Source organism: Heterodontus francisci, chromosome 1 (genome assembly GCF_036365525.1).
Source record: "Heterodontus francisci isolate sHetFra1 chromosome 1, sHetFra1.hap1, whole genome shotgun sequence".
In the NCBI taxonomy this organism is placed as follows: Eukaryota; Metazoa; Chordata; class Chondrichthyes; order Heterodontiformes; family Heterodontidae; genus Heterodontus; species Heterodontus francisci.
In genome coordinates, this window is record NC_090371.1 from 25,001,840 (window position 1) to 25,023,310 (window position 21,471).

The 21,471-nt window shown below is 41.3% G+C and overlaps 1 protein-coding gene across 3 annotated transcripts in view; it reads left to right on the forward strand.

The window, feature by feature from the left end:
- Positions 1 to 21,471, forward strand: part of atrn (attractin) — a 481,933-nt gene that overhangs the window by 181,976 nt on the left and 278,486 nt on the right. For all 3 annotated transcript variants that reach the window (XM_068028731.1, XM_068028732.1, XM_068028733.1), the window contains exons 11-15: positions 8,501 to 8,585; positions 12,722 to 12,942; positions 14,422 to 14,543; positions 18,345 to 18,483; positions 20,063 to 20,244. In XM_068028731.1, the coding sequence (XP_067884832.1) occupies positions 8,501 to 8,585; positions 12,722 to 12,942; positions 14,422 to 14,543; positions 18,345 to 18,483; positions 20,063 to 20,244 (749 nt within the window). The remainder of the gene's footprint in view (positions 1 to 8,500; positions 8,586 to 12,721; positions 12,943 to 14,421; positions 14,544 to 18,344; positions 18,484 to 20,062; positions 20,245 to 21,471) is intronic.

Genomic DNA, 21,471 nt, shown 5'->3' on the forward strand with positions numbered 1-21,471 from the left:
TAAAACCATTGTCAAAATGTGAATGATTGATTGTAAAGGGAATGAAGTTGAGAGTTTGGGATGTAATTTCCACAGCTTTTGGCTTGGGAAACTGAAGGCATGGCTACCAGTGTTGTGGCGAAGGGTCGGAGATTGACGAAGTTAGAGTTGGAGGAAAGCTAACTTTGACGAAGGTAGTTGTTGCATTGGAGGAGGTTCCAGAGATGGGAGTTGTGGCAAAGCCATAGAAGGATTTAAACACAAGGAGGAGTATTTTAAATTTGAGGGGTTAGTGGACTAAGAACCATTGTAGGTTAGAGAGGATTAAGGATATTTATTATTCTTCCTGGATTAATAAAATTAACATTTTTTATTCAAAAGATAGATCAGACTGTTGTATGAACTCGTCCTGATGTCACTGCATAATCCAATTCTACTTGGCATCTGTAGGTGAAGTTCTGGTCGAAATCTGGAAGAGCTCGGGAGTGGTTCAGAATTCGACTTGTTGGCATTTGAAGTAGTTCGCTCTATAATGTAGAAATTTCACTGTTGAGCTCCATGTCTTCATTATGTATCCAATGTCGGAACTGCTCATCAGTGTATGTGCTGACTTTCTAGTGTTAGCTTGGTTACTCAAGAAGTTTTAGTTTTAAATATTTATCTTTAAACCTGCAGTGTGAAAATGAGGCAATATTTGTGAACTTTGTGCCAAGTGGCAAATCTTCGAGAGCGTGAGGGAAAGTCTTATTGCTAGCACCGGCTAGTTTAGTTTTGCTGCGTATTGTTGTACCTGGCAAGTATTAAAGGGATTAAATTGAGGAATTTGCATTTGTCTAAGCTTATCTTGTCCAGTTAGAACACGAGTTATACTCGTTCAGTAAAATTATTCCAAATATGTGGTCAATTGAGGTGATGCTGTTGGTGCTAACTACAAAATGGGGAATATCAGTTGTCGGTCGATTAAAACATTGTATTTAATTAGTTTTGTCCTGCTTTGTTTAATCAAAGCTAATTAACAAAATTGAATTTTTTTTATTGGTTCGTAGGCTGTGGGCATTACTAGTTATACCATCATTTATAATTATCCCGAATTGCCCTTGAAGTGCTGCCTTGAACTGCTGCAGTCCATGTGATGTAGGTACACCCACAGTCCTGTTGGGTAAGCAGATCCAGGATTTTGATCCAGCGACCGTGAAGGTACAGCTACATATTTCCAAGTCAGGATGGTGTGTGACTTGGAGGGAACTTGCAGGTGGTGGTGTTGCCATGCGTCTGCAGCCCTTTTCTTCTGGGCAATAGAGGTTGGCAGTTTGGGAGAAGCTGTTAGAGAAGCATTGGTGAATTTCTCCAGTGCATCTTGTAGGTGCTACACATTGCAGCCACTGTGTGCCAGTGGTGGAGCAAGTGGACGGGGTGCTGATCAAGCGGACTGCTTTCTCCTGGTGTCGAGCTTCTTGAAAGTTGCTGGAGCTGCAATTATCCAGACAAGTGGGGAATATTCCAACACATTCCTGACTTAGGTGTTGTAGATGGTGGAAAGGCTTTGGGGAGTCAGGAGGTGAGTTATTCGCCGCAAGATTCCTAGTCTCTGACCTGCTCTTGTAGCCATGGTAATTATACGGCTACTGCAATTCAGTTTCTGGTCAATGGTAATCCCCAGGATGTTGACAGTGGGGGATTTAGTGATCGTAATGCCATTGAGTGCCAAGGGGAAATGTTTAGATTCTCTCTTGTTGGAGATGGTCATTGCCTGGCACTTTGTGGCACAAATGTTACTTGCCACTTATCAGCCCAAGACTCAATGTTGTCCAGGTCTTGCTGCATTTCTACACGGACTGCTTCTGTTTCTGCGGAGTCGCGAATGGTGCTGAACATCATGCAATCATCCAACATCTCCACTTCTGACCATATGATGGGGGGGAGGGTCATTGCAGCAGCTGAAGATGGTTGGGCCTAGGACACTACCTTAAGCAACTCCTGCTGTGATGTCCAATGACCACAACCATCTTCTTTTGTGCTAGGTATGACTTAAACCAGTGGAAACCTTTCCCTGATGCCCATTGACTTCAGTTTTGCTAGGGCTCCTTGATGCCTTACTTGACCAAGTGCTGCCTTGATGTCAAGTATAGTGACTGTCACCTCACTTCGAGTTCAGCTCTTTTTTCCATGTTTGAACCAGTATTGTAATGAGGTCAGGAACTGAGTGGCCCTGGAGGAACCCAAACTGAGCACAGTGAGCAGGTTATTGCTAAGCAAGTGCTGCTTGATAGCACTGTTGACGACACCTTCCATCACATGATGATTGTGAGAAGACTGATGGGGCGGTAAATGGCCGGGTTGGACTTGTCCTACTTTTTGTGTACAGGAAATACCTGGGCAATTTTCAGCATTGTCCGGTAGGTGCCAGTGTTGTAGCTTACTGGAATAGCTTGGCTAGGGGCACGGTAGGTTCTGGAGCGCAGGTCTTCTGTAATATTGCCAGAATGTTGTCAGTATCCAGTTGCTTCAGTCATTACTGATATCACGCGAAGTGAATTGAATTGGCCCAAGACTGGCATCTGTGATGCTGGGGACTTCAGGAGGAGGCTGAGATGGATCATCCACTCGGCACTTCTGGCTGAAGATTGTTGCAAGTGCTTTAGCCTTATCGTTTGCACTGACAGGAACAGAGGAACTTTGGAGCAGGGGTAGGCCATTCAGCCCATTGAGCCTGCTCTGCCATTCAATGCGATCATAGCTGATCCACCTCAGTGCTTTTTTCCCACAGTATTGTCATAATCCCCTTATGTCATTTGCATTTAGAAATCTGTCATTCTCTGCTTTAAACATGCTCAATGACTGAGCTTCCACAGCCCTCTCGGGTAGAGAATTCCCAAGATTCACAACCCTCTGAGGAAGGAAATTTCTCCTCATCTCGGTCCTAAGTGGCTTCCCCCTTATTTTCAAATTGTGTCCCGTGGTTCTAGACTCCACAACCAGGGGAAACATCTTAATTGCATCTACCTTGTCTATCCCTTTAAGTATTTTGTAGGTTTCAATGAGATCACCTCTCATTCTTCGAAACACTAGAGAATACAGGCCCAGTTTCCCCAATCTCTCTTCATAAGACACCCCTGCCAGCTGGGAGCAAGTCTGGTGAACCTTTGTTGCACTCTCTCTATGGCAATAATACCCTTCCTAAGGTAAGGGGACCAAAACCAACATAGTACTCCAAGTGCAGTCTAACCAAGGTTCTATACAATTGAAGCAAGACCTCACTACTCCTGAACTCAAATCCTCTTGGTTTTAGGGAATGAAGCTGGGTAAATAGAAGGGATATCATTTGGGGAGCACTTTGTTTGAAGTGAATATAATTCAATTAGATTTAGGGTAGTTATGGAAAAGGGCAAAGATAGACCAGGAACAAAAGTTCTCAATTGGGGAAAAGTTAATTTTACTGAGCTGTTACGTGATTTAGTTAAAGTGGACTAGAAACAGCTACTTGGAGGTAACTCAGTGCCAGATCAGTTAGAGGCATTCAAGTAAGAGATAGTGAGGGTTGGGAATAAATATGTTCCGTAAAGAAAATGGGTGGGACTAATAATCCATAGCCCCCTGGATGTCGAGCTTAAAAGTGAGGATAAAGGGGAAAAAAGAAAGTTTCTGACGGATACAAAGGGCTCAATACTGTTGAAAACCCACAAGAGTATAAGAAGTATCGGGGTGATATTAAATATTCTCTTAAATTAAAAATTATATGAAATTGAGAGGGCATGAAAAAGTAAAATCAAGGAAAACCTAAAGACTTTTTATAGCAACAAAAACAAGAAATGCTGGATTCACTCAGCAGGTCTGGCAGCATCTGTGGAAAGAGAAGCAGAGTTAACGTTTCGGGTCAGTGACCCTTCTTCGGAACTGACAAATATTAGAAAAGTCACAGATTATAAACAAGTGAGGTGGGGGTTGGGCAAGAGATAACAAAGGAGAAGGTGCAGATTGGACCAGGCCACATAGCTGACCAAAAGGTCACGGAGCAAAGGCAAACAATATGTTAATGGTGTGTTGAAAGACAAAGCATTAGTACAGATTAGGTGTGAATACACTGAATATTGAACAGCAGCAAGTGCAAACCTGAAGAAAAACAACCTGAAAAAAACAGTGGGTAAGCAAACTGAACAAACTAAGATGAAATGAAATAAATGCAAAAAAAGATTGTAAAAAATGTAAAAAGGAATGCAAAAAAAAAGGAAGAAAAAATAACTAAAAATGACTAAAAATGAAAGTAAAGTGGGGGGCTGTCATGCTCTGAAATTATTGAACTCAATGTTCAGTCCGGCAGGCTGTAGTGTGCCTAATCGGTAGATGAGATGCTGTTCCTCGAGCTTGCGTTGACTTTTTATAGATTTGTTAAGAGTAAGACGATTACTAAACTAAGAGGAGGGGCCATAAGGGTACCTATGTTTGGAGGCAGACGATGTTGGTATGGTTCTTAATGAATACTTGGCATGTTATCGCAAATGAGAGGTACAATACAGAAATTGCAGTCGGAGGAGGAGTGTGAAACATTAGGTGAAATTAACTGAGAAAGGACGTATTCAGGGGTTTAACATCTTTGCAAGTGGATAAACCCCCGGGCCTGGTTGAAATCTATCTGATGCTGTTAAGCAAAGCAAGAGAAGAAATAACAAAGGCTGTGACCATTTTCCAATCCTCTCTGGCTACAGGTGTGGTGCCAGAGAACTGGAGGACAGCTAATGTGGTACCATTGTTTAAATAGGGAGAAAGGGATAAACTGCCTAATTACAGGCAAGTCAGCCTAATTTCGGTGGTGGGAAAATTATTGGGACAAAAATTGAGACAGGATACATCTTGATTTCGAAAGACTCCGATTAATCAAAGACAGTCAGCATGGATTTGTCAAGCGAAAGTCGTGTCTGACAAATATGATTGAATTTTTTAAGGAGGTAACGAGGGTAGGTGAGGGCAGTGCTTTTGATGTATTCTGTATTCATTTCAGCAAGGCTTTTGCTAAGGTCCTACATGGCAGGCTGGTCATGACAGCAAAAGCCCATGGGATCCAAGGCAAAATGGAAAGCTGGAACCAAAATTGGTTCAGAGGTAGGAAGCTAAGGGCAATTGTAGATGGGTGTTTTTGTGACTGGAAGGCTACTTCCAATTTGGTTCTGCAGGGCTCAGTATTGGGTCATTGCTTTTTGTGGTATATGTCAATGATTTAAACTTGAATGTAGGGCTATAATTCAGAAGTTTGTAGGTGATAGAAAAATTGGCTGTATGGTTGATAATCAAGAAAACTGTAGACTACAGGGAAATATTAATGGACTGGTCAGTTGAGTGAAACAACAAGGCAAGAAAATACACGGTAAATGGTAGGATACTGACCAGTGTAGAGGAATAGAGTTTGGAATGCATGCCCACCGATCCCTGAAGGTGCCTGGGCAGGTAGATAAGGTGGTCAAGAAGGCATGTGGGATACTTGCCTTTATTAGCTGAGGCTTAGAATGTAAGAGCTGAGAGGTTATGTGTGAACTGTATAAAACACTGGTTAGGTCACACCTGGAATACTGTGTGCAGTTCTGATCACTGCACAATGGGAAAGATGTGGTTGCACTGTAGAGGGGAGATCTGCGAGTATGTTGCCTGAACTAGAGAATTTTAGTTGTGAGGAAAGATTTGATAGGGTTCTGATGGAAGGTCACAGACTGTAACATTAACTCTAATTCTCTCTCCACAGATGCTGCCTGACCTGCTGAGTATTTCCATCACTTTCTGTTTTTATATTGGATAGGGTAGGTTTGTTTTCTTTGGAACAGAGGAGACTGAGTGGAGATCGAATTGAAGCGCATAAAATTGAGGAGTCCAGATAGAGTGGATAGGAAGGCCCTGTTCCCCTTGTTTGAGGGGTCCATAACCAGGGAGCATAAATCTTGAGTAAAAGGTCGGAGGTTTAGAGGGGATTCAAGGGGAAATTTTTTCACTCAGAGGGCGGAACTCACTGCCTGAAAGGGTAGTAGAGCCAGAAACTGTCACCATTTAAAAAGTACTTGCATTTGCACTTGAAGTGACATATAACCTACAAGTCTACAGACCAAGAGCTGGAAAGTGGGATTTGGCTGGATGGCTCCTTGTCCGCTGACTCAGACGCAATAAGCCGAATGACGTCCTTCCGTACTGTAAATTTCTATGATTGTATGATTCTGACCCCATTTGAGCATCGGTGAGTAAGTGCCATTTGATAGCTGTGTCAACGACACCTTCCATCACTTTGCAGATTCAGAGTAGATTAGTTGAACTGTGGTGCAGTATTTTGAAATGCTTGTGCCTTTGTTTTTCTCTGAAATTTTGCCCATGCTGTCCTTGCAAAGGCACTGCCTTGACTGATGCAAGCCTGGGTGGGTGAGAAAGGATAGTGTTGTAGCATAGTTGAGCATGATCCTGATATCTGGTGTCCATGTCCAATGTGGTGTATTTACTCATTCTCCCTTCAGAAGAGATTAGTGAACGAGTTTGGATGACTTTTTGTATTTTGAGAATTTTTAGTGAGTTGGTTTTGGATGTAAAGTTCAAACTGTACAAGGTGAGATCTCACTTGATTGATGTGTGTTCCTGTGCAAGAATAAGTATGATTGTCAAAGCATTCCAAAATCAAACAAAATTCTCCAATTACTTTTCTGATTTCTGATTTTAAGTCAAATTAGCAGACTCGTTCGTACACTGAAATGTACCATTCATGTGTCCACAGGTAATAGTCTTTGTTTCCTGTTTCTGTCCAATCGTCAGTAACATTGTTTTCTTGAAGCTTCAGTGTTGCACAAAGATTGTATCTTGTGAGGAATATCATAGCTGTTTTTGGTAGACTGTATTGAGAACTCCTCTGTATTTGCACTCCGTATTGATCACCGTTGCACTGAGCAGTGGACTTGATGACGGTGGTGTGCTCTGTCCCACAAATTGTCTCTAGATTGATTGACCATTTCCAAACAGCGATATAGGAATGGTTAGATAATTGAGATTTGTTTTCTTTTCAGAATTGTGGGGTATTTATACAGGACTATCTGTCAGGACATTGACTGGGTTGGGTACTAGCTATGATGGGCTCTTTTTTAGTTGCCTGTCCATGTCAGGATTCAAGTTGATAATTGCAGTCTGAAGGTGGATAATAGGGACATAAATCCAGAGTCCTGTACGTAAGTCAAAGTGGGATATGGCAGTAAGATTCTTATGGTATGAAACCAGTAACTCAGAGGTCACGAGTTCAAATCCGGCCATGGTAAGCAACTACTCTGCCTTGCATGTGACCGTGCTTATACTCTGTAGTTGATGCCCTCAGGGCAACTATGGCAATAAGTAACAGGGCGATAAATATGTATTGCCCAAATCCCAGTAGCATATAAATAGTACATAATTATTGAGTCTTTAGTGCGAAATACAGCGGAAGCTTTTATAGATTTCCTACTACTTTCAAGATTCAATATAATCCAACCAGGGTGACTTGTCCGTGACTACAACAAACCACTATGGGTGCAGTTATATGTTGGTTATAAATGTCACAAATTTATTATGTAATTTATATTCAGTGTGAAGAAGTAATACTTAAAGACAATAGTCACAGTCTGTTCCTCAGAACCTTGGCAGGAGCCCTCCGAGTGAATGTGGCATGGAGTCTCTCTCTCTTGCTGTGTTCTGTTGACTGAAAATTCTCTTCTTTCTTCCTCTGGATTTTTCGTGCTGCTTCTCATATTCAAAAGCTGTTCTTTTATACCCTTTTTGGCCATCAGGCCACCTTTGTAGCTTGCCTGATTGTTGGTTCAGGTCCTGTGATGTCAGTTACTACCCTACTCTATTGGGGCTTAATCGATAAAACATTTTGCCAATAATTGAGATAAAAACCTATGAAGAGTTATATTCATTACGGTTGTTACCTCCTTGGACAGTATGAATTTGTACAGAAATTGATTATTTTTTAGCAAAGTTAATGAATGTTATCAGTCACCATACCTTTTCTGCTGACTTTGTGTCACAGTGACTTACAAAGTCCTACTGATACTGTATTTCTGACCAGCTTAAGACTTAGTTTTTAAGTTTAATACTTTTAAAGCCCATTCTCTCTGGCATGATTCTTTATTCATCAATTACAACTCAATCATGGTCCATTCCTTCGTAATCACTATTTTCTTGGTTGGTTACTACTTAGTACATTAACTTAATTAATACAGTTGCTGATACAAGAAACAAAAATGACTTCTTTGGTAACGTGGGTGTATTAAGATGGCTTACTTGACCTTGTTAATTATTACGGAGGATACAGTGTGAAAATGGTCAAGTTAAGCTAAAATCTAGCTACCTAAAGCTACTTAGACTTCCAGTGTCTAAAGTTAACCTTAAGATAATGGATCAATCTCAATGTAATTGTGACAATGTGCATAACATTCACTTTAAACATTGTTATATGGTTTAATGTTGATTCATTTAGTTCAGTACCAAGTTTGATGGTCTTGTGGTTAACTTTTTTTTGTTTCCACAGCTTGTGACGAGTGGTCTGTTCTGCCAACACCTGATCTTTCTCATGATGTCAACCGGTTTGGTCACTCGGCTGTATTCAGCAATGGGTAAGAAACAGAGATTTCATTGTTAACCTTAACAGCAATGACAGATAAGACTTTATTTAAATCTGGAGATATTTAGGTATTTTGAGGAGTCTTCTATGCTTGTGTATGAGCTAACTTTTCAAGCACAGTTGAGAAAATTTTTTTTTTCATTTTTTCCTTAAAACATCATGCATGTCAGCTGTTTGAGATAGACAGTTGTTGTTTTTGGGCTCTTTGCTTAATTATATAGAAGGAAATCACCCCTTTTGGGCTCTTCTGTGCTCAGGTCTGTTCCTCCTCAGCAACATTTCTATTCTCTTCTCAGCATTGCCCCTCATTCCTTCTTTTTGTATTCGTTCATGAGATGTGAGCATCATTAGTAAGGCCAGCAATTTATTGTCCATCCCTTCCTTGAGAAGATGGTGGTGAACCTTGAACCACTGCAATCCATGTGATGTCAGTTCCTACTGCTGTTACTCCATTGGGTTGATTGCAGGACCAGGAACTCTCATCCCATAGTTTTCATCAGCATTTAATAATACCAACAGCAGCAGGAGGGGTGGCGCTTGGAAGTAATGTTAACAAGTTGGAGGGAGGTTGTTCAAGTGTGGCACCTTGGAGAACAAGTGTTGGGGAGTGGTGGATAGTGAGGGTGAAGAATTAGAATAATCTGACAGTGTATTTGGGGGGAGGCCAGGATAGTAATAACATGAATTGAAGGAAATGGACAAAATGTCAGATTGAGCTGTGGTCAGAGGACAAAGTTGCCTTGATGAAATGGGTATGTGGGAAGCGTTTAAAGTGCCTGTGAGTTGGGGGCTTTCAAAGGTGAGGAGTGCTTCTTTGAGAGGGAGTATGATTGGTAGCACTGTCACTTCTTGAGCCAGAGGTTATGGGTTCAAGTCTCACTCTGGAAACTTGAGCACAAAATTTAGGCTAACATATAGAGGCAATATACACTCAATGGCACAATTTTTTAAAAATTCATTTATGGGATATGGGCGTTGCTGGCTAGACCAGCATTTATTGCCCATCCCTAATTGTCCTTGAGAAGGTGGTGGTGAGCTGCTTTCTTGAACTGCTGCAGTACATGTGGGGTGGATATACCCAGAGTGCTGTTAGGAAGGGAGTTCCAAGATATTGACCCAGACGCAGTGAAAGAATGGCAATATAGTTCCAAGTAAGGTTGGTGTGTGGCTTGGAGGGCAACTTGCAGGTGGTGGTGTTCCCATGCATCTGCTCCCCTTGTCCTTCGAGGTGATAGAGGTCGCAGTTTGGAAGGTGCTGTCAATGGAGCCTTGGTGCATTGCTGCAGTTCAACTTGTAGATGGTACACACTGGTGCCACTGTGCGCCGGTGGAGATGGGAGTGCAAGTTTGTGGATGGAGTGCCAGTCAAACGGGCTGCTTTGTCCTGGATGGTGTCGATCTTCTTGAGTGTTGTTGGAGCTGCACCCATCCAGGCAAGTGGAGAGTATTCCATCGCACACCTGACTTGTGCCTTGTAGATAGTGGACAGGTTTTGGGGAGTCAGGAGGTGAGTTACTCGCCGCAGGATTCCTTGCCTCTGACCTCTTATAGTCACGGTATTTATATGGCTGCTCCCGTTCAGTTTCTGGTCAATGGTAACCCCTAGAATGTTGATGTTGGGGGATTCAGTGATCGTAATGCCATTGAATATCAAGTGGAGATGGTTAGATTCTCTCTTGTTGGAGATGGTCATTGCCTGGCATTTGTGTGGCGCATATGTTACTTGCCACTTATCAGCTCAAGCCTGGATGTTGTCCAAGTCTTGCTGCATTTCTACATGGACTGTTTCAGTATCTGAGGAGTCACGAATGGTGCTGAACATTGTGTAATCATCAGCGAACATCCCCACTTCTGCCCTTTTGATTGAAGGAAGGTCATTGATGAAGTAGCTGAAGATGGTTGGGCCTAGGACACTACCCTGAGGAACTCCTGCAGTGATGTCCTGGAGTTGAGATGATTGACTTCCAATAACCGCAACCATCTTCCTTTATGCTAGATATGACTCTAACCAGCAGAGAGTTTTGCCCCTGACTTTCCCTCATTGACTTCAGTTTTGCTAGGGCTCCTTGATGCCACACTTGGTCAAATACAGTCACTCTCACCTCACCTAAAGAGTGTGTGGGGACGTGGGGATGCAGCAGTAGCAGGACATATTTAGAGAGTGGTTAGTAAATCATATGGGATCTTGGTGTTCATAAATCGAGGCATTTAGTACAAATGCAGGCAAGTTATGCTGACCCTTTATAAAGCTCTGGTTAGGCCCCAGCTGCAGTATTGCTTCCAGTTCTGGTTATCACACTTTAGGAAGGATGTGAGGGTCCTTGAGAGGGTGCAGAGATTTACCAGAATGGGTCCAGGGATGGAGGATTTTCGCAATAAGCTTCGTTTGCAAAAGCTGGGTTTGTTCTTAGAACAAAGGAGATGGAGGGGAGATTTAAGAGAAATGTACAAGATTATGACAGGCTTAGCTAAGTTAGACAAGGAAAAACTGTTCCCATTAACTCATGGTATATGGACTAGGGGACACATATTGCAAGTTGTGGGCAAGAGATGCAGGTGAAGTATGAGGAAGAACATTTTTAAACAGCAGGTGGTAATGACCTGGAACTTGCTGCCCACAAGGGTGGTGGAAGCAGAGACAGTCTGACTTCGAGGAACAAAAACAAGAAATGCTGGAAATACTCAGCAGGTCTGGCAGCATCTGTGGAGAGAGAAGCAGAGTTAATTTTTTGGTCAGTGACCCTTCATCAGAACTGGCAAAGTTTAGAAATACAATAGGTTTTAAGCAAATAAAGTGGGGGTGGGACAAGAGATAACTTTCTGGTCAGTTGTTCTCTGTGACCCTGTCCTGTCAACACCTTGCCTTTTATTTCAAATTTCCAGCATCTGCAGTGTTTTGCTTTTTTTTCAATGAATTCGAGGAAGTTGGATGACCAATTGAGGGAAATAGACTTGCAGGGCTTTGGGGATCGAGCAGGGGAGTGGGACTGACTGAATATCTCTGTGGAGAGCTGGCATAGACTTGATGGGTTGAGTGGCTTCCTTCTGTGCCGGTAATGACTCTAAATGACATTCCAGTGCAGCCTTGAGGGAGTGCTGCACTATTGGAGATGCGTCCTTTGGGTGAGGCATTAAGCCAAAGCCCCGTCTGCCACCTTGGGTGGTGCAAAAGTTCTCATGGCATTTTTTTATGACCAATATTTATCCCTCAGAAAACATCACTAAAATCGATTATCTGATCATTATTACATTGCTGTTTGTTACATGTTGGCTGCGTGCAAATTGGCTGCAATGTTTCTGGCACTACAGCAGTGACTACACTTCACAAGTACTTAATTGGCTGTAAAGAACTTCAAAATGTCCTGAGATCATGAAAGGGCATAAATGCCTGCCTTTTTTATTGATTTAGTTTTAGAGGAAGTGATGTTCTGGGTGACTTATTTTTACAGTTATGATGGATGAAAGATCACAGGATAATTGATGAGGAAGGCTGGTAGGAAGAAACAGAGTTGACATTTCAAGTCTGTGACCTTTCATCAGTACTCAGTTTCAACTCCGTTCAGATGAAAGGTCTCAGACCTGCAATGTTAACTCTGTTTCCCTCTCCACAGATGCTGTCAGGCTTGCTGAGTATTTCCAGCACTTTTTGTTTTTATTTTAGGTCAGTGCCCATGTTAATTGTGGACACCAAACTACTGGAAAGGACACCAGATTGAGCCAAAAGTTAAATTCTTGTTTGGGGAACCAACTCCAGAGTCTCTCTGAAAATATATTTCATGTCTTAAATCCCTGTATCCCCTTTAGATTTTTATTCGCGTGATTTATGGGCATACCTGTTGTTTAGGTTGCAAAAAGCAAAACACTGCAGATGCTGGAAACTGAAATAAAAACAGAAAATGCTGTAAATACTCACCAGGTCAAGCAGTCTCTGTTGACAAAGAAAGACGAGGTTAAATGTCCATAAAGTAGGACATCAGAGGGGTGATGGGAGAGTCAATATGGAACAATCAGGTGGCGTGGACTTGGAAAGGCCATTTCACACTCGGGATTTTATCTCTTGGTCTTCAGTCTGTTTCAAAGATTGTTGAGAAGTATCCTAACTTGGGTGTTTTTCCTCCTTGTTTTCAGCACAATGTACATTTTTGGCGGCTTCAACAGTCTACTGCTAAGCGATGTTCTGATGTTCACCCTAGCTAGTTGTGAGGCTTTCTCTGATGAAGCAGCATGTGTTGGTGCAGCCCCTGGCATCCGTTGTGTGTGGAACACCAGTGTGCTGCGATGTCTGCCCTGGGAAATGGCAACATCAAGAGAAAAGAATCAGATTCGTGACATGTGCCCTAACAAGACATGTATGTTTTTACTACTTTCGTTTCCCTTTCTGGTGTTTGTAATGTCAGTTGATTTTACATTTGTACTTCTGAACGGGTTTAAAAAAAATTCTTACGCTTAACTGCTTGCATTTTGCATTTCCTCTTTGGTTTGACATTGTTCTCCAACTGAAAGACTGAATTCTTGACGACCTGCACAGACCACTGTTAACACAGGGCTGCAGACCAAATGTTGGAAAGTGGCACTAGGCTGGGTGGCTCATATTGTTCGGTCAGCACAGAAATAATGGGCAAAGTGGCCTCTTTCTGTGCCGTAAACTTTCTATGTCTCTGTGATTGTAAGGGTGACTAGGAGAGGTGCACAAGTGTTGGCTTGGCCATTTGCCTTCCACTGTTTCCTCTATGTGTCCTCTAAGTTAGTGAAGTGCTTTATTCAAAATGCAGATTTGATTTCCGACATATGTGAAGGAGCAAGATTACAAATGGTCTTCTCTGGTCCTGAAGGATATGGGAATGTTTTCAGCGGGTGGAGATAGCAGTGTTATATCTGCTTGCCTGTTTTGGATAACAATATTGCCCTGGAGTTGGCTTGAATGCTTCAGAGAGTTGGAGAGAGATTTCCCAGGGTCCTCCCTGAAATGCACTGTATGTTTTCCTCCCCTTGTCCCCAGCTCCTTGGAAGTCAACATTAAAAAGTTTGAGGGTACATGAGGTGTGAGAACTGGTCTTATGGCCTTTTCTTGCACTTTGCATCTGCTTATAAATTCAAATTAGTGATGGCAAGTTTGAGGTCTGCTGTCTTCATCTGGAAATTAAAACTTGACTATTCCCTCTCTAAGGTTTGATGTCGAGCCTGATTTCTTGCTTGTATCATAAGTCAGCCGAATCAATTAAAGGGCTAGCTTGTGTTTGTGAAGAGAGCAGTGTTGCATAATACTGAGCTAAATGGTGTGATTGTGCTCATGGGGATGGGTAATACTGATAGAGCAACAATGAAGTAGTCAGCATTAATACTGATACTTCAATTACTTGTGGCAATAATATAAAATCTTTCGTTAGAATATATCAGGGTGTGCAGTAGAATGGGCTTTACTTCATGTCAAGTTGAACTCTTCCTGGTGACAAGACCGATTTGCACTCAGTTTATGTAATGCACTTACCATGAATTGCCACTTAAGAATATGTATTGAGTGGGCTGCAGTATAAAAAAACAATTTATATGGAAATCTTTTGATGTTTGCCACACTATTTTGGAACAGCTTCAGTTTGGAAATTCCCTTGAGTTGTAACAGTAGAACAATCACCAGCCCCTTCTGGTGATAGGACCACATCGTGTGTAGTTAAGATGAAATTATCTTTATTAGATGGTTGCAGAGCAGATTTCCATAGAAATGAATGGGGGAAAATGCCAGTGCTTGAGCACGTCTTATTTGTATATTAATTAAAAAATGTCTTTTCTCTCTTTTCCACCCCCCTGTCCCACCCCCAACCATCCTACAGATGCAGATAATGAAAAGTGTGATCAGTATACTGATTGCTACAGCTGTACAGTAAACACAAATGGCTGTCAGTGGTGTTATGATAAGTGCTTGTCTAAGAACAGTAACTGCACGGAAGCCACTGTGAGTATAGCAACCAACCCTCTGGGTGGGTTTTAATTAATTGTACTTCTAACTAACATTCTCCTAGAAGGACAGCCTTAGACTGTACAATAAGTTCTTTTTGTTGTGGTGAAAAGAAATGACAATAATGGACTCGTTTCAGTTCAGAATTTGATTAACATATATGCGCTATTTTTCATAATGAAAATATTTACTAAGAAAAAGGAAGATTTCCATTTATATAACATCTTAGAATTCTGCTTGAATGTCTGAAGGTGACTTTTAGTTTAAAAAAACCCATAGCTATTTTCACACAGCAAGATCCCAGAAGATGTAATAAGATGCATATTCACAGTCTGTTTTTGGTGGTGGTATTTGAGAGAGGAAGGCTCGCCGGGACAGCAGAGGAAACTTCCCTGCTCCTCTTCAAGTGATGACTTGGGATCCCAAATATCCACATCAACCAATTGAAGCAGCAGTTACATCCTTGGTATAATGCCTTAACAAAAAATGACACCTCTCAAAATGCGTAACACGTATGACTCTGCACTCAAATGTCAGCCCAGATTCTGTGCGGATATCTTGGAGCAGGGCTTGAGCCCACAGTGGTAACTTAAAATTTAATGACAGACTGCTACTGCTGGGCTTAGCTGATAGTTTGCAGATAACCTCAAACTGCAAAAAAAAATTTGGGCCAGAAATACAGAATCACAGAATTGTTGTAGTGCAGAAGGAGGCCATTTGCCCCATTGTGTCCACACTGGCTCTCTGAAAGAGTAATTCACTCAGTTCCATTCTCCCGCCTTCTAGTAACTCTGCGCATTCTTCCTTTTCATATAACTGTCCAATTCCCTCTTGAATGCTTCAATTGAACCTGCCTCCACCACACTCTGGGTCAGTGCATTCCAGACCTTAACCACTCGCTACATGAAAAAGTTTATCCTTAATGCAGTTTTCCTTCTCTTACCAGATACTTTAAATCTGTGCCTTCTCGTTCTTGATCCTTTCACAAATGGGAACAGTATCTCTCTATCTACTCTGTCCAGGCTCCTCATGATTTTGAATACCTCTATCAAATCACCTCTCCACCTTCTCTTCAAGGAAAACAGTCCTAACTTTTCCAATCTATCTTAATCAACTGAAATTCCTCATCTCTAGAACCATTCTCGTGAATCGTTTCTGTACTCTGTCCAATGCCTTCATGTCTTTCCTAAAGTGCAGCGTCCAGAACTAGACGCAGTACTCCAGCTGAGGCCAAACTAGTGTCTTATACAAGTGCAACATAACTTCCTTGCTCTAGTACTCTATGCTCCTATTAATATAGCCCAGGATACTGTATGCTTTACTAATTGCTCTCTCAACCTGCCCTGCCACCTTCAATGACTTATGCACATATATACCCAGGTCCCTCTGTTCCTTCACCCCCTTTAGAATTGTACCCTTCAGTTTATATTGTCTGTTCATGGTTTTCCTACCAAAATTAATCACTTCACATTTCTCTACATTGAACTTCATCTGCCACCTGTCTGCCCATTCCACCAACTTGTCCATGTTCTTTTTAAGTTCTACACTATCCACCTCACAGTTCACAATGCTTCCAAGTTTCGTATCATCTGCAAACTTTGAAATTGTGCTCTGTGCACCAGGGTCTAGGTCATTAATATCCATCAGGAAAAGCAAGGATCCCAACACTGACCCCTGGGGAACTCCACACCTTCCTCCAGCCTGAAAAACATCCATTAACGACTAAATACAATGTAATTCATTCATACATCATGCATTTCTGTTATAGATCAGTTCATACCGGCTCTACTTTGTTTGCAAACATGTTCTGTTTATTCAGATGGTAAAATCATTAATAATCCTACAGTTTGATTTTTGTGCAATGAACAATGGTTTCTATCGATAAGCAGATACCAATTACATTCCAAGTAATGAGGCAATAACAGTGAGCTCAAAACAGTGTGTTTCTGTCATACTGGTGAAGAGATGGCAACCAAGGAGGGCTGAAAGAAATAGATTGCTTAAATTGTTACTCATTTTTATGTAATTTATCAGTGGAGTCACTATATTATATTGAATATTTATTGGCACTGTTAGTTGAAGAGCTAAGTGGCCCACTATGCCAGACAACAAGCAACCTAGAAAAGTAGGAAAGGTTGAGGTGGATCAATAAGTAGTGGCTAGCTAATAACATGCTTGAAAGTTGCAGGCAGATGGAAAGACTGAGGAGAAGTAAGGATTTCCACAGATTGGAGTTGCTGGGAAATGATGAGTGGAAGATTGAGGCATAATTTTAGTACATAGGTTTCATGCAGCATGAAGACCATCTCTCAGCATATTTGGAGTGTTGGAGCACCAATATAGTCAAATTTGGAAGACTGCCACTTTTTTTTTATTCTTTCATGGAATGTGGACATTGCTAGCAAGGCCAGCATTTGTTGCCCATCCCTAATTGCCCTTGAAGGTGAGCTAACTTCTTGCTGCAGTCGATCTGATGTGGGTACGCCCACAGTGCTGTTAGGAAGGGAGTTCAGGATTTTGATCCAGCGATAGTGAAGGAACGGCGATTATAGTTCCAAGTCAGGATGGTGTTTGACTTGGAGAGGAGCATGCAGATGATGCTAACATAAAAGCAAAATACAGCAGATGCTGGAAATCTGAAATAAAAACAAGAAATGCTGGAAATACTCAGCAGGTTTGGCAGCATCTGTGGAGAGAGAAGCAGAGTTGACGTTTCAGTTCTGATGAAGGATCACTGACCTGAAATGTTAACTCTGCTTCTCTCTCTCCACAGATGCTGCTAGAGCTTCTGAGTATTTCCAGCATTTCTTGTTTTTAATACAGATGATGTTGCTGCCCTTGTCCTTCTCGGTTCAAGAGGTCACGAGTTTGGAAGGTGCTGTCATAGGAAGCGTGGTGATTTGCTGCAGTGCATCTTGTATATGGTATACTGTACATGCTGCTACTGTGTCCGGTGGTGGAGGGAGTGAATGTTAAAGTTGGTGGATGGGGTATTTTTGGTAGCGTTGATAATAGTATGAACTATTGTGACAAAGAGGGATCAGCTGTGAGATACAATGTGTCTTGGACCTTGTATTGTGTTGAAACAACAACAGCTTGCATTTATATAGTGCCGTAACATTTAAAATGTCCCAAACCACTTTATTGGGAGCATTATCAAAAAAATGAGGGGTAGAAAAATGGAGAGATTTAATGAAGGAATTTCAGAACTTAAATCCTAGGCAGTGAACTGCATGGCCACCAGTAGTGCATGGATGAAAATCAGGAATGCACAAGAGGCCATAATTGGAGGAATTTAGAGGTCTCAGGGTTGTAGGGCTGCAGGAAGTTACAAAGATCGGTAAGACAAGGCCAGGGAGGGACTTGAACCCAATGATGCAAATTTTAAGATAGAGGCTGTTGCTAGACTAGGAACTAATATAGGTCAGCAAGTGTATAGTTAATGTTGAACAGGACCATCTAAATTGGGATGCAGGCAGCAGAGAATTGGATGAGCACAACTTTATAGAGGATGAAAGGTGAGAGGCTGGTTAGGAAAGCATTTGATTAGTTGAGTCTTGAGATAACAAATTGAATCATGTTGCCGTGTACCTTTAAATGTCCTGATTTTGAGTCTTAGTTCATATTGTGATAATGCATCAGTCATGTGTGTAAGTAAACAAAAATATTTTCATTGGGCAGAATGCTTCAGGAAGTAATTTTATAGTCCGTGATATTGCACTAATCACAAAGTTCAATTGCAGGTTTGCAACAGGATGCTTGTTAGCTGTTTTTATTGATGGTGACTTTTTCTTTTAGGGATCAATCTGGGATTATGAGGCCTGTCCAAAAGATAAACCTGAGTATGTCTGTAATAAACTGACTAGTTGTAAAAGCTGTGCCATGGACCAGAACTGTCAGTGGGAACCCAGGAACCAGGAATGCATTCCGTTACCGGGTAGGTTTTAGTTTGTGTTTTCTTCTCACAGTTTAAATACCTTGCAATGCTCCCAATCCGTTAAGGGCATCCCTGATGCTAACATACCAATTAGGAGTAGGTGTAGGCCCCTCGAGCCTGCTCTACCAGTCAACAAGATGTCTTGTGTCAGGCTGCTATCTAGCACCATCTCCCAACTTTTGATTTTGCAAGTATTGCTCCTCAGGAATATAAATAATAGTGGTTGAACAAAGAAGTTGTAGACAGTGCAAGTTGACAATTGTGGGGAGGATAAGGTCTAAGTTTAGTGGCTGCGCAGTCTCGATATCGAGTTGGTCCTGCCTGTTTCATATGTTGGTTGTTTGAGTAAGGGTAGGCGGTGGTGCAGTGGTAATGTCACTGGAGTAGTAATCCAGAAGCTCTGGGAATAAGGGTTTGAATCCCACCAGGGCAGATGGTGAAATTTGAATTCAATTAATAAATCTGGAATTTTGAAAATAGCTAGCCTAATGGTAGGCATGAAACCATTGTTGATTGTTGTAAAAACCCATTCGGCTCACTAATGTCCTTTAGCGAAAGAAATCTGCCGTCCTTACCTGTCTGGCCTACATGTGACTCCAGACCCACAGCAATGTGATTGACTTTTAACTGTGCTCTGAAATGGCCCAGCAAGCCACTAAGTTCAAGGGCAATTAGGGATGGGCAATTAATGCTTGCTTTGCCAGCAATGCCTACATCCCACGAACGAATAATAAAAAAAGAAAATCCTCCCTGCCCCCACTTACTCACCCCTGCTTAACTGCCAGTCTCTCATGTTGCATGTAGTGTAATGTGTATGGAATATTTTTCATGTTTCATTAAGATAACATTATTAACACTCAACAGTATAGCATTAAAATCACAAGTAGCACAGTAGTACATTTTGAGTTTGAAATTACTTAACTTTAATTCTAAATTATGCCATACCTAAGCAGTATTTATGGTGACGAACCATGAGAGACAATTTCATATCCCAGTTGTGCTGATGTAGCCTTATTTGCAGTTTTGTTGCGTATGAATTATCGTTAGTTCAGTTCTCAAGTCTGCCTGCCTATGAGATATAAAGCATATATTCTCCCTTGGCTTTTGAGCACAAGCCTCTACTTATTAATTTGGGCTTTACAGCTGATAAAACCTGTACCTGAATTTTGAAGACATTAATGTGCACTTTGTTTTTTTAAGGAGAAGGGATTTGGTGTACACAGTGTAAAATAATTCCCATTTCAGCTTGCTATTAAGAAGCAATTCTACTTTTTCAACTTGTGTGTGTTTGGTATGTGAAGTGGACAAGTAGAGGAGGGAAAAGGGAGTAATGGTGATGGAGGAAAATGGTGACGTTCGCTGTCACATTAGCCTGTTAATAGCCATTTGCTTCACATGGATGAACAGCATTTGTGTGCTTGGCAGAACAATGCATATTATTGAGCAACCTTGAAACAATCTTCTGTGTTGCCTTAGTAATGTGGTTGCAGTTATGTATCTTTGATTTTCCAATGAAAATACATGGAAACAGTATTGTGTTTCATTTTGAAGTGTTTAATTTTCAAATTGGGAACTACAGAAACCATCTGTGGAGAGAACTGGCACTTGGTGGGAAATTCATGTCTGACAATCACCACTGCAAAAGATAACTATGATAATGCGAAGCTGTTCTGTAGGGGTCAGAATGCAGCACTTGTCTCACTTACATCGCAAAAGAAAGTTGAGTTTATTCTCAAGGAATTACAGATCATGCATGTGTTGGTAAGTATAATTTGCTTTCAGCAGATTTTACTTGGAATTTTTTGGGTTAAACAGAACTTTTCACCATTCTGGGTCAAACGTCTGTGCATGTATAAAAGTAGCATATCTGTTTTATGATTAGTGAATGCATCAGTTGTGTGGTTTGGGATTGAGCTGATCCAAGAACATTTCCTACAATAAACACAAGGCAAGCATTATAGTCCCCCAGTAAAAGCTAAACATTTGAGCAACTTCAAGTTACTGATGTTTGAATTGAAGCTGAATTGATCTGAAATAAAATTTAAATTTTCAACTGAAATTATAAGGTTAAATACTGTACTTGGACAAGGCTCATTCCACTGAACAAGCCTGAATTTCAAGTTATGATCTAATTGAATCGTAAGTATCAGCTGTTGAATTATCCAGTTCCTACAATTTTTAAGTAAAATTGTTCATGAGCAAAGCAGGGCAATATTGGGAGCTAAATATTCCAGGCTACAGGATCTTTATAACGGAAAGGGGAATTACAGAAAGACTAGCATCAATTTTGATAGGGAAAGAAGGGATTTCATTAAGGGTGATCAGACAGTGGAAACAACTATGAATTAATGAATAGCAAATGATAAAAGTTTCTCGCTGCAGACCTACTAATAATGATGATGTGGCGATGAGGGTGGGGGGATATGTATAAATATGGGAATCATGTCGTGTAAACAAAGTGGCTATAATGGAAAACTTTAATTTTTATATGGACTGGGAGAAGAGCAGCTTGAGTAGTAAAAGGCAGTGAGTTTCTAGAATGGACTCTGGGCCCTTTTCTAAAACAGAAGAATTGTTGGAAGGCTGAAAAATGAGTGGAAACTGTTTTAAGGTGAATGGCAAAAGAACCAAAGCCCACATGAGGAAAACCTTCATGCAGCAAGCGATTAGGATCTGGAATGCACTGCCTGTGAGTGGAGGCAGATTCAATCGTGACTTTCAAAAGGGAATTGGATAACTATCTGAAGAGAAAAAATTAGCAGGGCTATAGGGAAAGAGTGGGAGAGTGGCACTAGCTGAGTTGCTCTTGCAGAGAGCTGGTATGAACATGAAGGGCCGAATGGCTGCCTTCAGTGCTGCGATCATTCGATGATTCTATGAATATATTTTATAACTGACAAGCGAATAGGCCATTCTAGATTTAGGGGAGTAGTAACCATAATATTGAGGAGATGGGAGTTGTTAACTCAGGCTTTAAATATGTCAGCT